At 37.7% G+C, this 27,799-nt stretch overlaps 1 protein-coding gene across 3 annotated transcripts; it reads right to left on the bottom strand.

Moving 5' to 3' along the window:
* Nucleotides 1-18: 18 nt before the first annotated feature.
* Nucleotides 19-20,055, bottom strand: si:dkey-65j6.2 (pleckstrin homology domain-containing family G member 4B). 3 transcript variants are annotated; one of them, XM_053482035.1, is made up of 22 exons: nt 19,779-20,055; nt 13,767-13,964; nt 10,942-12,196; nt 10,029-10,199; nt 9,746-9,869; nt 9,073-9,166; nt 8,519-8,605; nt 8,258-8,371; nt 8,055-8,153; nt 7,201-7,352; nt 6,821-6,959; nt 6,450-6,572; nt 6,142-6,333; nt 4,922-5,802; nt 4,402-4,663; nt 4,189-4,272; nt 3,411-3,635; nt 3,130-3,300; nt 2,732-2,909; nt 2,476-2,592; nt 1,200-1,418; nt 19-1,085 (listed from the first exon to the last, which is right to left on the bottom strand). In XM_053482035.1, the coding sequence occupies exons 1-22, from the start codon at nt 19,779-19,781 to the stop codon at nt 904-906; spliced, it is 5,070 nt and encodes a 1,689-aa protein (XP_053338010.1). In that variant the 5' UTR covers nt 19,782-20,055; the 3' UTR covers nt 19-903. The 3 variants fall into 3 exon arrangements, with proteins under 3 accessions (XP_053338010.1, XP_053338009.1, XP_053338011.1); XM_053482034.1 differs by having other exon boundaries at nt 10,029-10,202; nt 19,779-20,054; XM_053482036.1 differs by having other exon boundaries at nt 4,402-4,651; nt 10,029-10,202; nt 19,779-20,053.
* Between the last annotated feature and the right edge of the window lie 7,744 nt (nt 20,056-27,799).

The following is a 27,799-nucleotide window of genomic DNA, read 5'->3' as shown; positions in this document are numbered from 1 at the left end:
CCCCCACCACCCCCCACTAACGCCTCTCTGGAATGATCAGTTACCTGATGTCTTCTGTTTGATTCACTTTTGCTTTAGTCTACAGTACGTGTAGGACGGTTAGATTTTAGACGCGCACAGGATAATATTCCTTCCCAACCGGACCGGCTGTAAGCCGACGATGGACTTCCAATGAACTGAGATATAATATTAAATTAAGATAAATATTTAGTTTTATGTAGAAATGTTATATAGATTTTTCAAGCATGACAATATACTGTACATTTACTTTAGATATTTTGTACAGGTGCCAATAATTTTTTTTTTAGTAAAGATCAAAGAGAAAATATGAATACGAAAGGAAACTTTTTTCTTTTGCTCGTTTCAAATTATTGTATAAAATGTTCATTTAATATGATAATTGCTGTTGGCTAATTAGCTTTGGCTAATTCGTTTTTGTTCCAAGGTTGTGAATTAGATGCAACACGTGACAATCTGTTGTTCCAAAATACAAGTCAAATGGTGTTCAAGTGAAAGCGGGACTTTTCTATATTTCTCCTATATAATCCCCTGCTACACTTTTGATTGCGTGTACACTTCCGCACAGACATGCACTGGGCTCTCAGACACCTCAGGATAATCGTTCACAGACATACGGCCTTCTATAAAAAGTTTGCTCTGTTCAAATATTTTACTGCGGCTCAAATTCTCATCACTGTCCTGTGCATAAGGTCTCCAGTAAATCGCTTTTATGCCTCCATTAACCAGGAAACTTCATCAAGTCCTGTTTTGACCTGAACGCCCCTCACAAATTAACCCATGTAATCAGAATGTTTATTTGGAAAGATCTAGTGGTTTTTGGTTCCTAGTCAACAATTAAACACATGGTATATTTCAGAACAAATGCAACATCGACGTTGTCTTTCAAACTTCTGCAGAATATGAGCTGTGTGTTTTGAATGCTGTGCTGCTGTAGCCTTTTCTCCTGCATATAGCAGACGACGTGCGCTGCAGCTGCGTACCAGCAGGGGTCATAAACCTCCCACCTGTAGCACGGAAGGAACCCGAGGAACCACCTACATATGATCCGTATCGACTCGTAAACTCTGTGCAGAAACAGGGGGGAGGGGGGGGTGATTGATTAATCATACTCTGGTTTATCTTAAATTTGGGGACAATATGTACACATGTGCTTTACTCTAAACATACCATATACGTACCATGGCTATTGTTATGAGGGCTGGTCTGAGGTATCTGAGCTCCATGGACGTTTTCGTGAGCCGGGGTTTCACGGAAGCCGCTGGGAGACAAGGAGCCTCGGCCAGACGAGGAGGACGAGCGGCTGCCCGAGGTCGAGCCGATCGATTCTGGCCGGGGTAACGGGGTGTCGCTCTGATGTCTGGGTCCTGTGATGTTTACTGATTTTAATCCTGGGGTCTCTGTGATACATTTTAAAAAATTAAGTAATTATTTGATTAAAAATGAATTGTAAAAATAATGTAAATTACCAGAAGCAAATGTTCTTAAAAATTATGGAAAGTTCATTGATCATTTTAAAAAGTCATATTGGGTGTGAAAAAAATACATATAAACACATCCTCTCCATTTTTCCTTTTTTTAATAATAGTTTTCTTGCTTTTTGTTTTATATAAAAATCCCACTCTTCAGATCAAGGTGTTAATTGTTCTGTTAACGATGTTCCTGAGGAAAAAGGTAGTAAGACCCCCCTCCAGGTCAACGTTCGCTCTGTCCAGGAGACACTATATATATATATTATATTGTGAAGCTGCACTAAAGGCACATTTATTTATAGTAGAAATGTTCTGACCTGATGTTTGGGTCCTAAAGTTGTAACTGTTACTGTTTAAAGTGTGTTATTTTTCTGTTAAGTCTGGATGTTGAATCTAGCCACACTGTGACGCTAATGTTGCTAACTCTAGCTTGCGTTTGCTTTTAGTAGCAATAGAGCTATCGTCTGTGGATGTAATTGTGTTATTTTGACATAATATGCTAAATTTCACCTGTTTGATAATATAAAACCTCAAATGAGCTAATGATGTGGTAATTTAGCTGCTAACCTCGAATGGCTAGCCTAGCTTTCCTAATTTTTTAATCTCTCTTTTTTTTTTTTTTTTTTTTTCTTTAGTGTTGTTTGTTTCATATCTCTGAAAATACAAGGACCAGGAAATGATGCATTTAAATAATCTGTGCTGCCAGAATTCAGGATATCTGAGGCTGTAAGACTTAACTTGTTTTAAATGGAAGTAGTATTAGTGAGCTTTAAGAAATCGCTGTACCGTACACATTAAAGGTTGAATACCTTTCTTCTAAACGCATTGTTTTCTGTATTATCTGTATATAAATATATCTGTAATAAATATCATATCTGTAATATGAGAAGTGACCTTACATTGAGCACAAAACTAAGTAACCTTCATTTAAAAAAACAGCATCTTATGTTTATTTGATGATAAACCTGGACGTATGGAGCGATACCTCCTTCTTGCATGAAGCACATGTTAGGTGTGTCATGGACTTCTCCTTCTCCAGGTTGAATTTTCACGAAGGGTTTCCCACCCATTCCCATGAACACCTGCTCCTGTCTCCGCAGCTCTGCAAAACAAAATGGGAAATTAAATTCATTCAAAGAAGTTCACCAAGATTAACACACTGTGACGTAAGGTGTTTTTTTTTTGTGTTTTTTTTTTAAATGCAGGAACCCTCTCTTGCTCTTCCTCTATCTGTATCTCACCTCTGTTCTTCAGGGCCTGTTCCCACAGAATGCGCTCCAGGTCTGCAGTCCAGGCCTCTTTTATGTCTTGTTTTTCTGCCTGAAGCGTATATGTGTCCTGGGCTCTTCTTCTCCTGAACCAGATCTCAAAGCACAAGCCACTCTGGCCAGAGTTCTGGGTTAGTCCAATGTCACATGTCTGTATTTCAGCAGGATGGATAAAAGATGGAACTAAATTACATGCAATAATTTAAACATGCACTACGCTGTAAAGTTAAACCAATTATATATATATATATATATATATATATATATAAAATTTATCCACTACACAATGATGGGTAATATAATTTCCATCATGCTGATAAAAACTTTAAAGTTTAGTAATGAACCTACAGTATTTTAGCAATGAACTATACCTTGAAAGATTGTTTGTAGACATACACGTCATCCCCACGTGGTGTTTTCTTTGTCTTGGTGAACAGAATAAGGTCCTGGAATAAAAACACTCGCCGCAAAGAGCGCTTCTTGCGAAACGTCACATGGAGCTCATCTTGCCGAATTAACTGGCCTTGTTCCTGAAAGTTCACCTGAAGACAAAAGCAATGAGTAGACATCAGATCCAAGTCTGTGTAACGTCCCTGAAATAACCATCTCTCCCTCCATCATCACCAGCCTCTTTTCCACTTATCTTACTCACATCACAATCCTGGATGGCGTCCATGGTGAGCAGGTCATTTCCGTGGCGTAGCTGGAATCGCACCACCTCAGCAGCATTCTGCATCTCCAGGCGCTCTGCCTCATGTGACGTTCCACATTCCTCCAGCATCTCCTGCAGGAGCAGGCTGTACTTACTGATCCTCTGGACTGGCTTCAGCAGGTAGGAGGACAGATCCATGGTGTCTCCCAGCTCTTGCTGCTTAGACTATATGATTAAAAAAAGCAAATCTTATCCAATATGCTAGTCACTTAAGCTCAATAAGGGAAACATTTAAAGCGATTAATTAAGTTAGAACCCACCCTTTTTTTTTCAAAAATTTTTATTAATTTATTAACTGCACCTCTTGGGAGCCTAGATCCCATTATGTCCAGTTAGATCCCATTATGTTTAAGTTAGATCCCATTATGTCCAGTCTCTCTTTCACCTTGTTGTTCACCATATGTACCAGAACTTACTAGAAGCTCAAAATCAGACCCTCCAGTAAACCTGCCTAACACTTTTGGAGAACCCAGAGTTCTCAGGTCGGTCTGAAGACCTAAATTAGCCTGTTTGGGATTCTACCAATTTGTAAAGCTACTGTAGCATACATCATACTATCTTAGATTGTTTTTCTTCTCTGAGCTGGTATTTTATGCACATGTGTTGGAAGGCTTATGAAATGTCACAAGAAAGGACTTCAAACAATCAGGTGTTTCATTTAACATTGTCACATTTAACATCACATCACACTTAGGTTTCTTTGTAAGTCACTTCATACCTTAAAGAACTTGTGCTGTCTGACCAGAGCATCTGATTGAGGTTTGTTCTTGCTGTAGAGTGCATACAGCCCGAAATCCTCTTTCTTACCCCCAAAGAAAAGTTCATTGAAATGACCAAGAACAACAAAGACATTGTTATTTCTCATTAAGAACAGTGTTAAAAAAGGAATTACAGTATAAAAAAACGTTAGCACATAAACTGAGGAGCTCACGTGTCGTAGGAAGCAACGGCCCACCCGAAGTGGTTCTGTGCGACAAGCCTCGAGCTCCTGCAGGAAGTAATTGCAGTGGAAGTCATAGAGCTTCTCTAAGTTCCCAAAGATCCTTCCACGCTGGCCTCTCAGGTCTGGAGGCACATCTGGCCGAGCCAGCAGGGGTAAGTAATGAGTCAGGATGTAACTCAGAGATCTTACGTACTCCAGCTCTGTCATCAACATTTCCTCCAAGATACACTGCAGCTTCCTGTGGGAGAAACTGGGAGTTTAGAAGATATGTTCTTTCAAATAAGGTTGAAATGTGATCAAAAATAAGAGAGCATAACTAATAGATGTGGATCTATATTTGTCAATGTGTTGCTTTTAGAACTGGGTTTTATGAAGGCTTTACGAATTCTTTATTTTGTAAGTGAATTGTTTTAAAACCGGTTATGAAGAAATTCATCTTAAACTTGATGTCACCTCATATTAAATGTAATTTATAAACCATTATAACAATATCATTGTCATATCTTACATAGTTTTGTTTTCCATTCCAGGACTTGTGTCTTCAGCATGGGAGGGATTTTCAGGGTGTTTTGCTTCACAGCCCAAAGTTTCCAAATGGAAGCCTCCAGAAAGTGGTATTGAGTTATGACACAACGAAGTCTGAATTCCAGCACAGTTCGGCCCTGAGATTTGTGAATTGGAACAAATGGGTGGTGAAGTTGTAGATTCAGTGAATGTAGACGGTAGTATCTGAATCTTGGAGGAATTGGATGCTGACAGAGAGTCCTCCTTTGTGTATTTGGTTGAGTTTTGTTGCCACTGGAACCACTGGCAACCAGCTGTCTCTGACCCTTTAATTGTTGTCTGCATTTGCTCATGGGCCGGTTTTCTGTCAGACTTCTGGTCAGGATCTGCAACTGGAGTCGTTTTGGTGCCTTTCCGTCCTTTACGGGATTGCCTGAAGCTTATGTTGAAGCAGGTCACCGTGCCGTGGATGCTGTCTCGGTTCTGCCGAGCTTTGACTTCTGGGCATCCAGGTGGGTCCTGATGTGGTTCAGGTCGTGGAAGCTTTGGTGCTCCATCAGTGCTCTCCTGTCCTTCATTAGTATGCCATTCATACTGTAAAGATCCAAGTACTGAAGAATGATGTTCTTGCTCCAACTCCTGCAAGGTGTCCTCCAGCTGTTGACTGACCTCCTGACACCTTAGCCATGTCATGTTCCATACCTTCGTCCCCCAGGAGTTCTGCAGGGAGCAGGCCTGGGTCTTTGCCTCCTGGAAGAGTTCAGGGGAAAACTGGCTAAGCTTTTCATGGGCTTCCTGAAGAGCAGCCCATTTCTCTTGATGATTCATACACCGCAGTCTGTCTGGTTCCAATTGCTGAGAGCAGTCAATTGCCACCTCCGTTGCCTGTCAACGTAAGAAGGAAATAAAACAAGCTCTGTAAGCCAAAGAAGTGTGTGGATATTCAAGTGTCCCATAAGGCAATATTATGATTCTTGTCTGTTTCCTGTCTGTCTTGGTTTGCTTTGATTTGACCCCCTAATCTTGCACCTTCCTCTGTTTGTGTTAAGTCTGTTGACTTCATATTACCACAGTAGTTCACTTTGGAAAAAATCTAAATGTCGCACCAACATTTGCAAAAATATATCTTTGTGCCGCCTAGGTAAATTGGCCTTAAAGCAGTTTTTTGATTTGCTGGATGTCCAAGGGAAATAAATAGTTTGGTTACAAAGAAAGGAAACATACCTTTTCACAGAATTGGCACAAATTTAGCATAGTGTTCAGCTCATCACAGTACTGCTCTGCTTCAGACAGGAATTCAGACAAGTTGGATTTGAAGGTGGATATCATATCGTGAAACACTTCTGTCTCTGGATAGTTTGGTCCCTGGATGCTTTCTGCTTCGTTAAGTAACATCATCGCCTGAAGCTTATGTTCCTGTCAAACACACGCAACCCAAATTTATCCCCACAGTAGGAAGAAAAAATAATGATTTAATATTAGTTTTTATATATGAAATAAATCTTGATGGAAAAACGGGATTTAATAATTACATTAGCTTCAGCGAGTACTGTGGATAAGCACTGGAGAATCTCTTCAAAGTTCCTGCTTGGTTCCTCTGCAGATTCAGCCTCAAGGATTCGTCTCTCGCCCTCTACATCAAACCACTCCTTTATCTGGAGAAAGACAACACGGGTTCTAAACTTAGGATGACTTCTTTAACCCAGGTCAAGATTATCTTGCGCACCTTTCTTAGTTTTTGTATTTCTTAAAACGTAGTTTAAAAAGTTTTTAAAAAGTTAAAACTTGTATTGAGGTTTGGATGTACTTTTATAGCAAAATCACAGATACAAAACCTTTTTATTGTTTGATGTACAGTAGCACCAATACAAAAAATGATACATGCATGATCATGAATGCATACCTCCATAAACCTTGATTCCATCTTCCTTAAATGTAGCAAAAAGCTGAGGTGATGAAATGATATGTTGGACCTTCTCACCAGCACATGGACATGTTCCTCTACCTCATTGTAAAGGGAATCCACAGTATCCATGACCTTACTGGAAGAGCAAATCAGAGATTGTTCCCTTCTTAATAATACATTTTTAGTATCTGCATACAGTATTATTTACTAGGAACACTAAGATTTTTTTCATGATTGAGACAATGGAATTATGTTCAGACGTACTGTATTAGAATCATTTTGACATGCTTCATTTATTAGAGTATTTCTGTTGGGTTAACAAATTACCATGCATTTTTTAGATAAGGTTTTATGGGGTTTTAGCAGTTCAGCATTACCAGCTTGTGTCGTAGTGTGCTGCTCTTACATCACTCTCCCATCTCAACCTGGACAACAAGGCTCCGCCTTCTCTTTGCAAGGTAACCAATTGGGTGTTTTCAAGCACAGTCTTCATTAGAATCCTTTGGTCATTCATGCACTGCTGTATATCCTTAAAGACAAAATGAAAAATTAAACAAGTCGCAAAAAAACAAAACATAAAAAACGAAACATGGCCTAAAACAGGAGTGCTAACTGATAGGGTACCTATTAGACGAATGCTTATAAAACATAGACAGTACAACCTCAGCATACAAATTAAATCAGTTTTTAAACTGAAATTTAGTATTGCAAAACGCATTTTCCCATAGGAAATAAGGTAAATAAAGATAATCTGTTCCAGTCACCCCAAAATATTACCAATATTATACATTTCCAACACTATAATCAGATTTTTCCATATTTAAAACAATTAAAACATTTTTAAAAGGACATGCAAATGAAGTAAAATATGAAATAAATAGACATTAAACCTCATTTTAATTTATGATTCCTATTGGAACCGGCTGCTTCAAAACTGAAACTGAAAGTGGCTACGGTAAAAATTCATGAGGGACGGCATTAGGATGCCAGGGTTCTGCTGTATATGTTTCATTACATTTTTGTATCATGGCTATACTGTAGATGAACAACATACCTTTACACTGCCACAACTTTGTTTAAAAGTGAAATTATTGTAGAAACATTATGCCATTTTACTTGTGTTCCATTGCATTCAGTAACAACAACTACAAATCTATGAAAAGTATGTTGTATTATTTTCTTAACTTCTTAAAATCCATATTAAGCCACTGATGTGTGATATGCCCTGTACCTGAGCTGTGTCTATTTTATGGACCCCTTCTAACTTCCTCAGGGCTTCTAGAAGCAAATTTGTAGCCTCCTTCAGGGCAAACACAAATGGATACAGTTCCTGTAAATCAAACAACATAATTTATAGTTTGTACAAATTTATATTCACAAGTGGTTAGGAGAAAATCTTATCTTGTGATTTATAATGCTCTTGATAAAACTAACTTGATGAAGGTGCAGCCAGTTTCTGTGGCTATAAAGAAAAGTGCCTTCCAGGGCCGGGCTCAGCTGGTTGTAATCTATATATCTGTGAAGGCCTTTGAGAGATGTCACAACCTCCTACATAAAAAAAGAAGAAAAAATGAGAAAAATGTATAATTTATGCTGTCATACCATTATTATCCCTACATATAATATTGGATAATGCTTTAATATATGACATATATTTTAATTTTAGTCTGACTGATGAATGCAAAAGCCCCAAACCATGTCTCCGGGGTATTTCTTGAGGCTGTAATTTTTCTCCTTACTGATCAGCAGGAGCAGACTGTGGATTGCTTTTGGATCTTGCTCCTAAATAATTTAAAGAAAAGCACCAAGTGTGGAAATTATTGCGAACAAAAGAAATGGAGATTATTCTCAGAAACAGTCAGCTAAACTATGTTATCTAATATAGGTTGTTCTGGGAGCTGGATGACAAAATTTGGAAAATACTTGGGGATGTTGTTTGGAAAAAAAATATTACCATTTACAAAACCTAGTAAGCAACAGAAACTATTAAAAATGTAAATAAAAAAAAAAAGAAAGAAAAAGAAAGTATAGAAGAAAACCTGTATAAACACCTGGTTCTCCAATTCAGATGTTCTTTTACATGAAGAATCCATAATAAATGGATTTTAATGAACAAAGTGTATGTTAGGTTTTTGCATAATATGTTAATACATTTTACTTCCAGCAATAAAACAATAGTATAAATCAACCGAACATTCTTGCAAACTATTTTGAAAACCACCATTAAACCGAAATCCACAAGCACTCACCTGCACTATGTGCAGAGCTTCAAAGAATTCTGGGTGTGGCGGTATCTTCCGACTGTCGTACACGACTGTCATTCCGGACTCTCGCTCCTCATTTCTGTGTGGAACAAAGTATTGTATAGCTAGGCTTTATTAAATGTTACATTAACAGTACTTTGAAGTCTTAACATAAACAAGAAATTATTTGAGAATGGTGGCTTTAGGTAAAACTGTATCAGTATCATAGTAACACTGTGTTTATATCTTTGCTAGCATGATGTGTCATAGTAACACCTTGTTAATGCCATGTTCATCTTGAAGCAGCATAGTAAAGCCATGGTTGCTTTGAAATACTATAACAAAACCTTTATAATGTCATATTAGTATGAAGTTCCATAGAGAAACCACTGGGGTACCATTGTTATCATAAAGTCCAAAGATAAAATCATAGTAATTATCATAGTTAGCATGAGGTTCCATACTTATACCATGAATACCAAAACCTTTAGCTATTTCCAGCATGGAGTGGAATTATGTACCATGATAGAGCCATGTGAGTAGTATAATAACCAGGAAGTGCTAAAGTATACTTATATTCAAGCCATGTTTACTGAAAAATCGCTGGCCAAAAGTACATTATGTATTAATCAATATACCAAACCAATGATTGATTAAGTCTGCGAGAAACATTCCATACCCAATGATGGTGTAGAAATAAAGCAGAAGATTAGAGAGGACCAAGCTGGACAGCAGAGGGGATCCCCAGTGCTGATGGTCACCATAAACCTCCACTACTACTCTATTTGAGCGATCTCTGCCACCTGAGGAGAAGAGAGAGTTTTAGGTTATCTGATTAAGATAATATAGATTTAAGAAAAGTCAAAAATAAATTGTCAATTATTAACTTTTAAACCATGTGAACACATTAGGAAATGTCTGATGAGTTTCTTTTTTAAATTTGCTTGATTTTCCAATCTTACCTGTAAGGCAAGAAAGTCCCGCTTGCAGGAGGCAGGTCTCTGGTTTTGATGCAGCTGGGAATGGTGATTTCTTTCCAGGCCTTTTTATATCATTATGGTGTAATGGGGTTACACTTTTATTTGTGCAAGATACTTTAGCAAAAAGGGATAGATTTTTATGGTCCGTAGCTGCTTCTAGAGAAAATATATACAAGAAATAAACATCTATGCAAGCTATAAAATAAACATCTATGCAAGCAACAGAAAAATGTATCAACTTTTTCATCAGCTATGGTAAATGGCTGACTAACCATCCATCTAGTAACCTCTACAGTCTCAACTAGGGACCCACTCACTCAATCATCTTCTATACCGCACAATTCTGTATTTAGGGTCGCAGGGGGACCTGGAACCTATCCCAGGAGACCTAGGGCATAAAGTCAGGGGCACCCTGGATCGGGTGCCAATCCATCATGGGGCACACATACGTACACAAAATCATTGACACAATACGTGCAATTTTGGGAACGCCAATTAGCCTAATCTGCATGTCTTTGGACTGTGGGAGGAAACCTGAGTACCCAGAGAAGACACGAGGAGAACATGCAAACTCCATGCACACAAAGGTGAGAACTGAACCTGGCCGGGAAAAGAAGACCCTGGAGTTGTAAGGCGACAATGCTAACCACTACAAAACCATGTCACCTCCAACTAGAGACAATATATGCCAGTATTGACCATTGTATTTATTGCTATTTTTATGCCCTTGGTAGGACCCCCGGTCAACATTCACATACTTCAGGCAATTTGGGAACACCAATAAGTCTAATCTGCATGGCTTTGGACTGTGGAAACCACTAAGCCAAACATATTTAATTTTTTTTTATAATCCAAAATTAAAACAGGTAAGAACACATTCTCAAATTGTTCTTACCTTGCATTGGTGGCTTTCGTCTGTTTAACTTTGGTGAAATAAGTCCAAACGTAGTCGTCTTTTTTCCATGAGCTACATGTAACCTTGGTATCATTTCTGATTTGCTATCTGTTTTTCCCTCACTGGGGTATCCTTGGACAAAAACATGACTTTTCTTTGATTCTTTTTCAATCCTAATTCCTTCATTCAGTTCTGTCATGTTTTCAAAGGTGCCCTGAAAATTATCAGGAACTTTTCTGGGATTTTCACTGGAAGTATTATTTACACTTTCAATCTGGGAAAACGGTTTCCAAATTGGTTTGTGGAGATGGTCTGTGTTCACTGTTCTGTCAGAGAGACTTGGTTCTTTTTGCCTATTTTCAGTTCTAACAGAACATCGTTCATCTCTGCAGTACTCCTTGTAACGGCATTCTTGGTTTCCTTGGTTGGTCCCCTGTCCACGCTTCCTCCGCAGGCAAGGAGAGCAAGGCGGCTCTGCAAACCTTACCGTACGTCCGCAGGTGGGACGTTCATGACCCAAATGATCATGACTAACAGGTGATGTGACCCTCTGCGGGCTTAGCAAACAAGTTTTAAGTTGAGTAGGTGTCTGAGAGTCTCCTAAATCAGACTTTTCTTTGATAAGGTCCATGTCATTTATATCCTCATCCACAACACAGCCTTTACTGCGAGTGTCATAAGTATTAGGAGACACCCAGCCAAGTGGCCTCATTCCAGGCATGGCTTGATCCATCTCACTCTGTCTGGAGCTGTCTACCAAGCACAAAGACACCGCAATACCATCCTTAGCAGGACAGATTCTGGTAGCAATCGAATAACCCTGCCAGGAAGGTCCGTTTAATGGATCCTGTTGATTGGAAGTGCCAGAAGAATCCATGTACTGTGGCTGGTCCTCAAATCCTGGGTAGGCCACTTGATCCCAAGGCACCTTCACCATGCACTGCTCAGTTGCCAGCACACAGTGACTGAGGAGCCTTCCATGCCTGCCTATGTTGAGCTCTTTTAGCCAGTCCTGGGTGAAGATACGACTAAACGAGTTCTCTGGGATTGGAATTTCTTCCACATTATGCTGCTCATCTTCTGACAAGCTCCGAACCACGATACGGGCCGCTTGCTTCTCAATCGGCACCACCTGTAGGTAAAAGTCTTCAATCGAGAGCAGTAGCGGGTTGATGGGAGCAAGATGGATGATAACGTGATCGAACAGGCACAGCGGCCAGCCCGAACAATGGACCTCCAAGTCTAGATAAGGCACCTGACCAAAAGAAATAGAACTCTTTAGGACAGTATATACAGTATTATGATGCTTTAGTGCATACTACCTGTTAGAAATCCCTGAAACATTTAGGAATAGTTTATTTAGTTCCAATTCTATTTAAAAGAAAAAACTGAGGCTAGGTAAGACACTAGTTTTGGCTGATATTTGAAAAGCTGTTTATGTGACTGTAGCAATAAAAGAACTTCAAAGAATTTAATCTCTTATCTATTTAACAGAAGGCTTGTGAATAAGAACTACTAATAATAGCACAAGAAGCAAGTTGGTTAAAATATGGATGAAAAAGCATTGTGCCAATCAGTTAATCTGTGAACAAGAATACCTCTTTTTGGAGGTGTGGGAAAGACAAGTCAAGCTAAGGGACATCATGCTGTTAAGGCAGCACCATTCTACAGAGAATGTGATGTTATTAAATAAAGATATTGTATAGACGGAAAAATACATTTGAAAAACTCTTTCGGCTGCTCTGGTTAAATCCTTGTGACCAGCACCAAAGATGCCCAACATCCAGTGGCTGGGTTTGAGACATTGGCTTAAAATGGAACCCGGGCCTTCTGTATGGAAGGTAAAAAGCCCTTGGGCTTCCAAGCTACTGAGCTACCAATGCTCTAAGGAAATAAATCTTTACACTAAAGGAATGCTCTTGATGTCAGAAGTATGCTCTTGCTCTTGCAGGTCTACATGACTCATTGGTGGATGTTTAAAGTCAGATCATGTTAAGCTTATTTTAGGAAAGCATGTTCAGAGAGAAAGCTCAAAATGTAGAAGCGTGGAATTGGCATGTGAAAATGAAATATCACAACACACTACATTTCTTCATTTAGAATGTGTTCTATGTAAAATTATAAAAGATTATCGCACCAAAGTAATAAATAAGTGGGCATAATGTTTGTATTAACTGACAGTGTAGGTGGTTCAGGTAGAGTAACACTTCCTCTATACAAAGGTTCTCCTCAACATTACAAGCCAAGGATTTGTACCATGGTTGAACCCAAGTTTCAAAATCCCCTTTGATGGTCTCTCATTGCCCTACAAAATGTTTACAGAAATGCCACCACTGACAAGAGCAATGTGCACAGATGGATGGAGGAGAAAAACAGCACTGAAGACAAACCATGCAGTGCAACAAAGTGGATTTTTTTTCCAGAGTTGGATTTAACAATAGCACAAAGGCCTGGCTTGTGATGGAGACTATGTTAAGTAGCACATTTATATAGAGGAAGAGTTACTTTACCAAAATGTACAGTTTGAACCAGTTATGTAAGTAAAAAAAAAAATACTTTCGGTATAGCCCTCCTAAATTTGTTGGCAAATTCCAGGAATACACTTTGGGACATGCTGTTATGGAGAGGTGGAAGGAACCTGATCATGTGATATCCTCCCTACTTCATGTACGTTGAGCTTCCTGTGTATTTCATCAAACATTTAGAGTGATATTTCTATTAATTTTTTCTTATTCAATTATTATCTTTTCCAGACACCACCAAATTAACTGCTAATTAAATCTATTTTAATTGGGTTGCATCTTTTAATTCAGTCCAACACTCACACACGCTGCCTGGCGCACCCTCTGCAGAAGTCGCCTGGCTGGGATCAGGAAGTTAATTAGGCACTGAAGCGAATCGCCGCCATAACGACCCTCGACGACATGTAATAGTTGGCTGAGGATGGTGGGAGCTGTGGCCTCAAATGGAGGGTAGAGGGCAGACAGGGAGCTCTGGATGGAGGAGTCCAGGGAGTCGGGGTTCTGGAGATAGAAACACAATGTGGTCATTTACTTAATATAAGTTGACCTAGTGATAATGATGCTACTCCTGTGCATGATGCAAACACTAGACCTTTTTACACAGGTGGTCAGGAGCTGGTCTAAATATACACACGTCATCATGAACAAGTATAAAATAATAAATCACATTCTGTAAGTGGAAGAGTTAATGCACAAAGCCAGATGTAGACACAGTTGACAAATGAGACGCCCAGAGTGTATGTCTGGTCTTCAGTTTCGCTTGTTCAGGAAAACAGATTATGCAAGGCTGTGATTACAAACGATATAGAGGCCACAGGACAGGGCCTCAGTACACTATCCATCAACTCGCTCGGGACAAACGTCGCTGAAATCGTCGGCTTGGATTCCACGTTAAAGTGCCACAGCAGAAGTGATTACAGTCGTGTCTTTCCTAGTGTTCAAGTTTCGGTCCAGAAGGAAATTAAACCTTTTGTCATTTGGACTGGTTTAAAGGTTACTTGTTTATTTGGTTTTTTTTTTGGAAACTGGAAAATTGGAGGAAGCATGGCACAAAGTTAACATACGGGACAGACAGTTTTTGGAGACCGCAATTAATAGTTTTTTGGAAAAGACAAAGTGTGTGAACCAGAGAAGTCCATTCTAATCCCAATTAAGTTCACTTCAATGTGTGTGTTTTTAACCTTAATATTTTTAATTGGTTTTAAGTGAAATGTACTAAAAAAAAACTATGCGCTTTAAAAAAAAAAACTAATTCTAGGAGAAACATTTATATTTTGATAAATCTTATTTAAAAGTCTGGCTAGTGGGTGTGACAATTGCTGGCATGAAAGTAAAAAAAATACCATAAGCATCTTGTTGCTATTAGAAAATTATATAGTTTGTTATAATGACAAATATATCTTAATACAACGACAAAACATCTCACTAATATCAGAAAAGCATCTTTTTCTTCAAACATGAAATAAAATTAATGTCATAATTAGAACTTTTGTTCTTTTTCTATCTGAGTATAAAAACTAGAGCAATTATCTTGTTTTTGTAACACTATAATTATTTTTAGTAATATTATAATCATCCATACGTTTCATTTTTATAATAACATAATGCATGATGAAGTGTGATGATGTTTTCTCATAATAATTTTTTTTCATAATGAGTTGTGATGTTTTCTTGTAGTAATGAGATTTTTTAAAATCATAATAATGAGAATTTATGTGTTTCGTACTAATATATAATATATTGTATATATTGTAATAACGGAAAGATTGTCATAAAGTAATGAAATGATGATTGGGAGTTTTTCTCTTTGAAGTAGACGTTTATAAAATTTAGATAAAAAAATGTTTCATAATCTATTACATATATTTAAATACAATTCCAGGAAAAAGAAAAAATCAGTAAAAGATGATTACAAAATCAGATGAGTAAAAGAAGCTGATATCAGAAAGTCAGTCATCAGACGCTTGTCTTGTGCCTGAGACGCAATATTCAGTTCGGTAAATAAACGTATCAGTCCTCACGCTGTGTCCTGATTTAGCGCTAACTCCTTCCCGCAGCTGTCTCACTGTCTCTGCTACACCTGTCTCATCTCGACCTACGGAGCACATAACGAAACGCTCACGCTCGGGTCCCTGAGACCTCTGACCCTCAGGTCCATCCATCAACCAGTAGCATAAGATGAAAAAGAAGATCAGTAGATCTCAGTATCTCAGACAGCTAGACAGCAAAATGTTCAGACCAAGCTAAATCTGATACTGAAAATATTTTTCAAAATGCTGTATATTCTCAGAACGCCAGGGGTCTTTCTGTCGCGCCACACAGAAATAAAAAAGATAAAAGTAATCTCCCTTCCGGGAGTTCCTTATGACTCCAGATCTCCAGCTAAAACGAGATAGCTCTCATTTAGCTAAGTATGCGAGTTCCTAAACAGGGAAATGATTCTGTTTCCTGTGTTTATGTCACACATATCTTCGCAGACTGAATCTCGTCTCGGACGAAGATTTAGTCTGAGGAAATGTTCCATCGTCCATCACTGCGAGCGTTCCTAGACTTCCAGCTAACTCAAATACGGCAGAATGATAACACCGACCTGACGTCCTGCCTAGTGTGTGTGGAAATGTTCTCAGTTCAAATCCCCAAACCAAAGATCAGAGATTTCAGAAGAAAAAACGTCATTTGACAACTGAATAAAACAAAGAAGAAGATTGAAAGCAGAATCAAATCACTCATGATTGACCAATTATTCCAATTGTTTTCAGTCAACAAGAAACATCTACTACATATTTCCAGAGTGTATCCCCCCCCCCCCCCCCCCCCACAATATGTAATTACTTATTTAATTACTCCGCTTCACAGAGTTCTGACTGCACACTCCTTCATGTCTGTTTAATCTTCACATTAGCATATGGGCTCCAGGTCCGCCGGTAAACAGTAATAACCGAGTAATTATACTAAACACAGTCGGCTGATTCTTTTTTTCCAAACACACACACAGACACACACACACAGACACACACACACAGGTTAATCAGACCAGCAGGTAACAGTGAACATGTTGTTCCATGTTGTTCCCACATCTCGGCAGTGATTAGCGCTGTCTGTCATTCAAGTGAATGAGTATCGAATCGTTTAGTACTGCCATGGAAAAAGGCAAAAAACATCATTACACAGTAAAAGGAAAGTAAAACCACTCCACTTTCACACCAAACGTTTCAAAGCTCTTTCCCTGCTAATCCAGTACTGTAGCTAGCTGAGTTGCTAACTGCTAATAAGGCGCCTTGTATTAGTCACAGGTGGGATTTCACAGTTTGCTCTGCTCTCATTGTTTAAATAGCCTTCCAGACAGTGTTCACCTATCTTAAATGGCAACTACGCTAATTCTCTCCATCTGTTCTGTATTTTTCTACCCATCCCGAGGCATCTGGAGATTGTGCCAGCTTCAGTAGACAAAGGCCAACCCTGCGAGGATCCTGAGGCATCCAGAGAAGGACCAGCTCCAGCTGAATTCTGCCTTATTATGGTTGGAGCTACACATCCTGCTCCTGAGCTCCCAGTGATCCAGACTCCATCTGCCCTCTGCACCTACTGACTCCCTGTGCTGAACTGGACTTTATGTAATTTAAATAACTTCTGTTATATTGAACTTTCACCTGCACAACACACATGATGTTATTTCTATCTGTTATCACCCAGTTGAGTCTGGTTCCTCTCAAGGTTTCTTCCTATTGCCATCTCAGGGAGTTTTTCCTTGCCACCGTCGCCGTCACCCTTGGCTTGCTCATCAGAGACATTTCATTCATTCATCTCATTATTATCTAGACACATCTTTCTCACACATACACATCTTCAAATATTATTTTTCAAAAAAATTCTTTCATTTTTGTGAAGCTGCTTTGAGACAATGACCATTGTTAAAAGCGCTATATAAATAAAATTGAATTGAATTGAATTAGTGTTTTTCATTAAGCAGTCAAATTAAAGAATACTCAAATTCAAATTTTATTTGTCACATACACAAACATACACAGTACGAAATGTAGTGAAATGCATTATACGGCTGCCATTGACCCTAGAAGAGAATTAAAGTTTACAAATAAGAAATAAATATGAATAAAAGAAATACGATAGAAATTAAATAAAAAATTAAATTAAACTAGGAAAAATAGAACTAAAAATAAAAATAGAAATGTGCTAGGAAAAAAAATAGAACTAAAAATAGAACTAAAAATAGAAATATGATGTGATATCAGTCAACAGTGTGTTAATAATCCATTGCTAAATTATACGGATTTGTTCACGCAAATTTTATAGGCATCTGAGCCTTTTATTGTTATTATTATTATTAGTAGTAGTAGTAGTAGTAGTAATAGTAAAGGAGGCGTGGCCTAGCTGTGTCTCTCAGGTGTAGTGAAGGAGGTGTGGCTTCTGTGCCTATTATCTACATAAATAAAATTAAGGTTATGTCTGTACATTGGTCAGAATTTGCTCTTTCAATGATATCTTTCCGTTTCATACATTGAAGATCGCAAAAAAGACATGTCTGTCCAGCCAGATTTTGTCGCAGCATCACACAAAACTTACACAAAATTTTATGAAACTTTTGCAGTACTTGGATCTCTGCCTAATGTTTAACCTGCACAATAAGTGAAATCAGAATGTTGAGTAAAAGCGATGTTATCAACAGTTACGCGGTGGATTTAATAATACTTAATCCCCCTAAAAAAAAAAAAAGAAAAAAAATCCCAACTGTGTTTAACTGACGGCACTTAGTTAGTAACATTGTAACCATCCAGTGACAAAAACTTCAAAGCACTTTTTGTAAGTCGCTCCGGATAAAAGCGTCTCCCAAATGCCTACATCTAAATGTGATAATTTACTTTAAAATAAGTTACTAATGTTCAAACATTTGTAAACAAATTAATTAGAAAAGTGAATATTTTTACTGAGATTAGATCATATTTTCACTTGGCTGAAATAACAGCGCTGAAGTGGTAAAAGTGGTATAAATTTTAACACGCTGGAGTCGTTTAAAGACAAAACTTTATCTTTTTCCAATTCTCATCTGTGATTCAACCTGAGATAATAATATCATTGATTACATTAAAGCTCAGCAGATTATTTACAGCTTTAACCTTTTAACTATTTCTACAAACTCTTTAACCGTCAATGACGGGTAGTTATTACTAAAGAAGGGTGGGACCTAGCTGTGCTGGTAGTGAAGGAGGTGTGGTGGTTATTATAACTAGAGGTTGTGTGGCCTACCTGTGACTCTCAGGTGTAGGGAAGGAGGTGTTGCTTTTTGCTTGTTATAATTAGTGAACAAGGCGTGGCCTGGTTAGGTCTCTGTTGTGGTAAAGGAGGCGTGGCCTAGCAATATCTCTTCAATTCACTTAAAATTTCAAATTCAGTTTTATTTGTATGGCGCTTTTAACAATTGTCATTGTCGCAAAGCGGCTTTATATAATCAAAAGTTTTTTGTATTTAAGTTTGTGTGAAATGTGAATGTGTATGAATCAGAATGATCAGATTGCACCTGATGAGTTAATCTCTTAGATGTGGTGAAAGGGGTGTGGCTTCTGTGCCTGCTATGCCAGTTCTGTGACTGTTATTATAATTACTAAAGTAGGCATGGACTAGCTGTGCCTGTCAGTTTTACCGAAGGAGGTGTGGCCTATTTGTGTCTTTCATGTGTATTCTGAAGGGGTTGTGTCTAAACCACTACTGAGTCACTTTATATAAAGGCTCTAAACTCAATTACATTAAATTAAATGTTTTTTTTTTTTATTCTAATATCAGGCTGTAGAACGTATACGGATATTCCCGTACCTGCATTATCATTAACCAACGATTGGCTTTACTGTAGCGTCACAATAATACACCACGCCAAGCAAATAATTCAGGTGCATTTTAACACTATTCAGCAATTTAGCAATAATAGTTCCCTGACCTGGGTTTAAATGCTATAAAACCATTCAGCCTTATTAATAAATGTAGAGAATTAACCAGAAAGAACATTCTGTACTACACAATACAAATAATAATGAGTGTTAACAGAGCGTCGATGTAAAACGTTCCCTTGTGGCTTATTGCTACGCAGAATAAACACTGTCCACACAACGGCCTTGTCTTTTACGACATTTACCAGATGACCAAATACTGTAACACACACACACACACACACACACACACACAATTCTTTCAGGTTTAAACAACTAAGTTATCTTAAAAAAGATGAATAACCACTAACATAATAATGGCATTAACATATACTGTACGTTTACTTATTTGTAAACAGAATCGACTCAGGATTGTTACCATTTTGGCTGGAACGAGGTTTATCGAGTACGAGACATCAGCTCTGTCTTCACTGGTCCTGCACGTCGAAACGTAAACTCCATGATTTCCTTTATTCTGTTAAAAGCAAGCAGCAGCACATAGCTCGACTGTCTCTCTGTCTTTCTGTCTCGCTCTGTCTTTCTCTCCTCATCTGTCCTCAGCAGCGATGTTCCTCGGCTCTGACTTTTGGAGAGTGTAATGTAAACTGAGCGTGAGCGCGTGCGAAACCGAATGAGAGATAGCAGGGAGTTAGGAGGAAAGACGTTTAGCCTGAATCTCCCCTGAGAGAGGGAACTTATACACCGTTTCCTGTGTATCCTTCAGTTTAACTCTTTTTTTTTTTTCTCTTCAATTTCTGGCTCCTTTTAAAATGATAACAGGAAGTAGTTCTTGTTTTTTCCTGGATAATTTACATCATATAATGTAGCTGTTTTTTTTTTTTATTACGACCTAGAAGGTATTAATTGCCTGCATTGAGAAGTGTGAATTGTTTATAGTCTTAATTTTTTTTTAATCTGTTTATATACAGTATGTTAACGAGCATCAGCAAAACCGTACATTATAGCATCGTTGACTCATAATCCCCTTTTTTGGGCTAGTTTCAGATCTTTTTGAGTCATTTATGAAAAAATTGTTGACCTGGGACGTTTTACTGAGACCTGGTAACCTTTCTGTCTGGGACACTCAAACACATACAATAAACTACAGATACTAAAGAAGGAAAACCTGATAGAGAGCGAGAGAAAGAGAACCCAAAGCCGCAACCCGAGTTGACCTGCATCTGTTTCTTCTGGGCGAGAAATCGCCATCCTCTGTAGACTCACTGCAGTCTAAGATAGCTGCGATTAGTTCTCCGTCCTCCTCTCATTCCGTGCCAGCAGCAGTTAGGGGACCAGCAGCGCCAGTTTGGACTGCAGTAGCTCTTATCAGAGCCGTGGCGTATAAATAAACAACCAAGCTGAGATAAAGATCAGTAAATATACAAGCAGTAAACACCGATTGGCGACAGGAAAGGGTTCTGGAGGATCAGCGTATCTTGTAAATGGGGACGTTCCTTTAGTCCTGGCCTTGACGCTAGACAGTAGATATGTTTAATTCATAAACAATTGCGTCTTTATGAAGGATTCAGTAAGGTGCGGTGATTGGTATCAAGTCATTCCTTTAGAAAGTTGCGTCTGATTGACGTCATTATTGCAAAACCACAAAACTGAAAAAAGAGCTACATTTGTGTAAATATAACTATGTTAAGCCCGTCAGCATTAATGCATTAAAGCATGTGATTAATCCAGGCATTTTATTATGTCGCTATTATTTAACACAAATTACTCATATAACCACGTTTGGCCCTAATGGCTTCCCATAATCGCAGTGCCAGTACAGTTACCTGGCTAACGGCATGTTTCACGTGGATAACGAGAACACCGAGGAAACATCAGCAGGTGTGCTGAACTGCAAGTTTCATTATTAAAAGCTTCTAGATAAAACCAAACAAGTTGTGTGCTCGAGCGTCCTTCAAGTGGAACTGTGGAGCATAAACCGGACATCAGTAGGAACCAGAACTACCTCGGTGTAACTGCACTTCCAATCAACGACAAATGGCAACTGCACTCATTCACTTAAAAACAGAAGCATGTGTTAGACAACTGCGCCAGCCGAGTTAAAAGGAGATAGCAGACATGGTCCCCAGTGTACAAGCAGACAGGGCCAACAATATGACTGCAGGGAGTTTATCATCAGAGAGATTTCAATTTAATATTTGTTAAATGTTAATGTTTGAGATAAACCTGTTTCCTCTAACCAGTTTGTCATGCATTTCTTTATTCCAACATTGCATGTTTATTATACAATAAATATGAGAATTTTAAAATTGTGATTAATCGTGATTAATCGGGGAATCTTGCGTGTGTGTTGCGGGGGATCTTGCGTGTGTGAGACAGCGAGACAGTGTTATTATCCATGCTTTATATTTATTATTTATCCTCATTTTATGTGTAAAACAAGAACAAGAAATGTGCAACACTTCCCTGTTTAATTTTCCTGACTGATTTCCGTCGTCTTGTTCAGAGTTTGACTCAGCGAATCTTTCTGCTTGATCAGGGTTTATGTCTCTCTGTTTCACTGTTTCACTGTTACATCATGTCTGATATTTACCTTCTTCTTCAGCTTTCCACTGTTTGTCTCAACAAGTCTTTCATCAGAAACAAGATTCACTCCTCCGTAGTTCAGCAGATTGTTTGATTGCTGCATAAATCATACGAATTTAGACATTTAACATGATTTTAAAATGTTATGATGACCCTCACTCACTCACTTATCATCTATACCACTTTATCCTGTATACAGAGTCGCGGGGGTCTGGAGCCTATCCCAGGGCATGAAGCGGAGTACACCCAGGACGGGATGCCAATCCATCATAGAGCACTAACACACACACACACTCACATTTATACACTGGCAATTTGGGAACGCCTATTATTCTAATCTGAACGTCTTCGAATTGTGGGAGGAAACCAGCGTACCTGAAGGAAACCCACCAAGCACGGGGAGAATGCAAACTCCATGCGGGAATCGAACCCAGATTCAAGATGCGAGTCCACTAAGTCATCATGCCGCCATTTTATGATATCATAAGGAGCAAAAGTTCAAAAGAAGTAATTTGTAAAGACCCTCAATCCAACTTCGTTCTCAGCTTCTAACTGTCTACATAGACATAGTCACAAGCACACAGCTAGCAGTTTACATGCTAGCTAACTATCTTGCTAATACTGCTAACCAGGCGTTCTTTAGTGCTTAGAAAACAAATGGGTGGAGAGGTTTTGCTGCATATTAGTCAAGTTTATAATTTTATATCGCTAAAAACTAGTTAACGTTGAGGATTTCTTTACAGATGAACACTCTTACCGCATATAGCGGTAGCTTGTAAAATCCGCTACGTCCTGTGTTTTGCATTTTGATCGGCTAGAAAAATGCACTTATGCACCTAGCCACTGATTTGCCTCCTGAATTTTAACCAAAATAAGACAGTACAGTCTGTACATAGCACACACTCTTACTAATTTACCCGATGTATCCTAATGTTTCAGATTATTTTGGGAATTGTGACATTTGAATCATTTTAAATGGAAATAACTTCATCCTAACGCTGTTTGCTCTGAGATTTAGCGATGATGTTTTCTGAGACTCTGAATACAGAAGTACAAATACAAAACTAATTTTAATATTACACAAAGATAACCCGAGTAAATACAAAATGCACATTTTAAATGATGATTTCATTTATTGAGGGACAAAAGCTGTCCAAACCTACCTGACCTTACATGGAAAAGTAATTGCCCCCCTTTGCTAAATCATAAACGGACTGTGATTTTTGGAAAGCTGAGTTAAATTTCACTTGCCACACCCAGGCCTGATTACTGCCAAACCTGAACAGATGAGAAACAAAGTAATTGACATGTATCAGTCTGCAAAGGGTTACAAAGCCATTTCTAAGGCTTTGGGGCTCCAGTGAACCACGGTGAGAGCGATTATCCACAAATGGATCCACAAAACTTAGGATAGTGGTGAACCTTCCCAGGAGCATCTCAAGGCCGCCTCATCCAGGAGCTTAAGAACCAAGAACAACATCTGAAGATCTGCAGGCCTCACTTGCCTCATTTAAGGTCAGTGTTCATTTTGACTTTATGGCGAATATCGTGTGGACTGATGAGACAAAAGTTCAACTTTTTGGAAGGTGTGTGTCCCGTTACATCTGACCTAAAACTAACACAGTGTTTCATAAAAAGAACACCATACCAACAGTCAAACATGGTGGTGGTAGTGTGATGGCTTGAAGGAGAATGTCCAGCTATCAGTTTGTGACTTCAAGCACAACCGCACTTGTTTTATTTACCCCAACAATGATCTGGTGGACACACCAGGAAGTCCACCTCTTAATGGCTCAAAAAAAAAAAAAAAAAGGTTTTGAAGTACTCTATTCAAAGTCTGGACTTAAATCTGATTAAGATGACCTTAAACAGGTCATTCCTGCTCAAAAGCTCTCCAATGTGGCTAAGTAAAAAAAAAAAAAACGGATTGGGAGAGCGGGCCAAAATTCCTCCACAGTGATGTAAAAGACTCATTGCCAGTTATCGAAAAAGATTGATTGCAGTTGTTGCCGCCAAGGGTGGCACAACCAGTTATTAGGTGTAGGGGGCAATTACTTTTTCACATAGGGTCAGACAAGTTTGTACAGCAATTTTTTCTTAATAAGGAAATCATCGTTTAAAAAAACGCAAACGATTTGTTTGATCTGAGTCATTTACATAAGTGTGACTAATATGCAAAAAAAACCCAAAAAACAGAAAGGGGTCAAATACTTTTTCACGGCACTGTAATATTACAATAAATGCATTTGTAACTACATACTTTAACCAGATCGTGTAAATAATTATAGGTAGACAATTTGTTAAACTCTCTCCTCTGATTGGCCAGAGGTTGTTTGCTGGCGGTCTACTGCAGCAGGCGTTTTAACGTAACGTGTCCTTTGGGTAAGTTTACACATCAAAACCTCTTTGTATAATCTCCGTCTGTGTGCTGAAACAACACCACACACAGTTCCACGCTGCTCTGAATCTGAATTGCAAAATAAAGTCTCTAAGCCTTCAAAGAAGAACTTTAAGAAGAACAAAAAAATCAAAAGTAAAAAAAAAAAAGAACATACAACAAAGCTATCGGCTCTTTTCCAAAGATCTCAACACCGGGGTGAGTTTAAAGCCTCTGTGGTAGAAATAACCCGAGCAGGCAGTGATATATGATGAAGTTGTCTGGCAACAGACCGGTCAAAATAGCATCCTGCCTCTCAGGAGTAAATATAACGAGCGCGAGCACATTGCGTGATGCGAGAGTGCTTCTGTAACATTCCCGGGTCGGGTTGCGTTACCGCGCACAACGAAGAACCCCAAAGAGTAACGGCTAGACGGGAAATGACAGCTCGTAAAAATATTTGAAGTGTTTAGGATTAAACTGCATCAGAGCGGATATTTCATTCATAGTGTTTATGTGTTTGTGAGTAAACTCGGAGCAGATTGAAATGATAAGTGGTGAAATCATTTCTGTTTTAGTTTATATGTTATGTTCAGACACACGACTGTCCGTTATCTGTTAGAAGGCACATGGCATCATGATCGTGCACGGCCGTGAGAAACCGTTCTACAGCCGACTCGTACACTTCCGACCCCGAGCATGGAAACGGCAACAGTAACCGATCTGAAGTCTTCTGGGACGTCGGTGCAGAAGAAGGCGAGCGAGTTGGCGGTGTCAGAGACCCCGGACTCATTATGAGATTAAAGACAAATTACAGAGGCTTAAAGTAAATCCTGTAATACACAAGCAGCTAGCGGAGAGAACCTTAAGCTGGGGTCATGTGACCGCAAGCTGTTAAGCAGCTGCGTTATGTACGAATGCGTCTACACACTGTACAAGCACCCTTGTGTTCAAAGCAGGAAACACTTTAAGTTGGGTTAAATTAGGGCTCTCAAGATTACTATATTACTATTCTTTAACACAAATTAATCATATGACCAAGTTTGTCCCTAATGGCTTCCCAGATAAAAGTTTGGATGAAACCAAAGTTGTGTGCTACCTTCAAGGGGAACTATTTATTTCTGCAAGAATACATTAAGTGTAAGATGTGGGAGCGGTGGCTCAGGTGGCTCTGGTGTGTTAATTTTCAGATCTGAGGATCCGGGTTCGAGCCCCCATATTACCCAGCCTATCGCATGTAGCGCCGGTCCCATTAGAGCGATTTTAATTTAACACTAAATGTTAATGTTAAAGATATTATAAAACTGCATAATTAGTTTCTTCTAACCAGTTTGCCATGCATTTTCTTATTTCAACATTGCATGTTTATAATACAAGTAAATCTTTAAAAGTTTTTTTTTAATTGTGATTAAATCTTTTGACGACTCTCATTTAAACAATAACTGAATCAAGAACTGATATGGCTTTTTTTGTATTATAAAAAAATATCCCATTACTTTTTTCTAATTAATATTACTTTCAAGAAAAAAAAACAAAAAGCCTCAATGACTGTGCTTCACCGCACGCCTCCGTCGTCCACGATGTTCCCATCTTTAGGTTGTGGTTTATTCCTTATCTTGTTAAAGGTCCTAAAAATACCCACTGCAAAGTGAATTGTTTCCTCCTTTGAACATCCACCTGGTGTAACATCATGTCTGCGTCTGTAGGATAATCGCTACAGCTGTGTAAACACCAGAAAACAAGGCTGAGCCACCAACGGATCTGGGCTACAACAGCTGAGACACAGAGAGCCAGAGAAAGACATGTCACAGTCACTCGGCCGTCAGTATCGGTAGTTCAGTTAACGCAGGTGGACACATTTTTAGCATTAGTCGAGCTTTATGTTCACATTCTCGGAGGTAAAATGGCATTATTAAAAGTCACTCATGCTGTAAAATAGTTACTTTTTACTCTTTCCAGCTTGTTCACAAGTTTTAACCAGTTCAAGTCCTGACCTGCAAGTAGAGAAGAAACTGCAAAGTACTATCTCATTATTTCTATTTAGCTCAATTTAATAACTTATTATTTTAAATTATGATCCTTCTTTGTTTAGACATTGTGTCTCACTATTTAGGATAAATATCTTGTTATTACAAATTATTTAGTTAGGTTGTAGTATCTTAATTTCAACTTAATTGCTCGTTATTTTCTTAATACTCTTTTCAAAGCAATGCTTCTTTTATATCTTATAAATTCCTATACATTTTTATCTCAGATTTTCTTTTTTTTCTTTTTTTAGCTTAAAAACATATTCTCATTATAAGCATTATTATTTATTATAATGTACATGTATGTAACCTACATATTTCATTATTCCCACGTTATTTTAATTGTTATTTTCTTGTGATTTTAATAGTGTATCATTATTTCAAATGATCATGTTATTTTAATACCTAATGAAAAAAGTTCTTGTGAATTTTATAAATTTTATAACTCATTGTTACGATTTATCACATAATTTCTGTTAAGTTTATACATTAACTTGGTATATTGACAGGAGTATCTTTACTAAAAATAAAAACCAGAAAGAATACAATACTTAAAATAATGAGATGTGTAAAAATAACAAGAAAATAACAAGTTTAAAAAAAGAATAAATTTGTTTAAAATTATTATTATTATTATTATTATTATTATTATTATTATTATTATTTTACCATTTATTTTTGACATTATCTCATTATTTCACTTTCTTATCTCATTATTTTTGTGTTATGGTTATTTTAGTATCTTATATATTGTATTCTTGGTATATTAGAAATTCTAATCTTTCAATATTTCAACCTAATATTTCACTATAAGCTTAAATCTTCCAGATTATTATCTTGTTATTTCACTATTTTATATTTTAGAAATTCATATAAATAATACAATTTTCTTCTTATTATTTTATTGTTTTTTTCTTAACTAATGTTTAATGTCTTCTTATTTTACATTATTTTGTTAGATGTAGTATCTCATGTTTACATGTCAACTTAACATATCATTACTTCAGGTTAACTGTTATTCTATTTAGATAATTAGTATATAATTTCTAATTATCATGCTTCTTGATCCGTTTTAATCTCATATATTTAATTGTTTTAGATAACGTAGGATATTAACTCAAACTTATTATCTCATTTTAAGTTATTTTGTAATTTTTGATGTCATACATCCTTATGTTAATGGCTTTTTTGTTTTATTTTGACATCGTATATCATCATTAAACAGACTATCTCATTATTTTAAGTTATTATCGCATTATTGTGAGATTATATTATTGAGATATAAATATTATGTAATTGGTATAATCGTTCTGAGCTGAGAACTACAGTTATTATTATTATTATTATAAATTTATGACTGATTTACTAATTTTTATATATTAGTATAGGAAAATAAAGTCGATGTAATAAAATAATGAGATTTTACACTTTAATGGTATATTAATATGTCAA

This window comes from Clarias gariepinus, chromosome 22, assembly GCF_024256425.1.
Source record: "Clarias gariepinus isolate MV-2021 ecotype Netherlands chromosome 22, CGAR_prim_01v2, whole genome shotgun sequence".
Classification (NCBI taxonomy): domain Eukaryota; kingdom Metazoa; phylum Chordata; class Actinopteri; order Siluriformes; family Clariidae; genus Clarias; species Clarias gariepinus.
The sequence above is the reverse complement of the archived record's forward strand: the minus strand, read 5'-3'. Positions and strand labels throughout refer to the sequence as shown.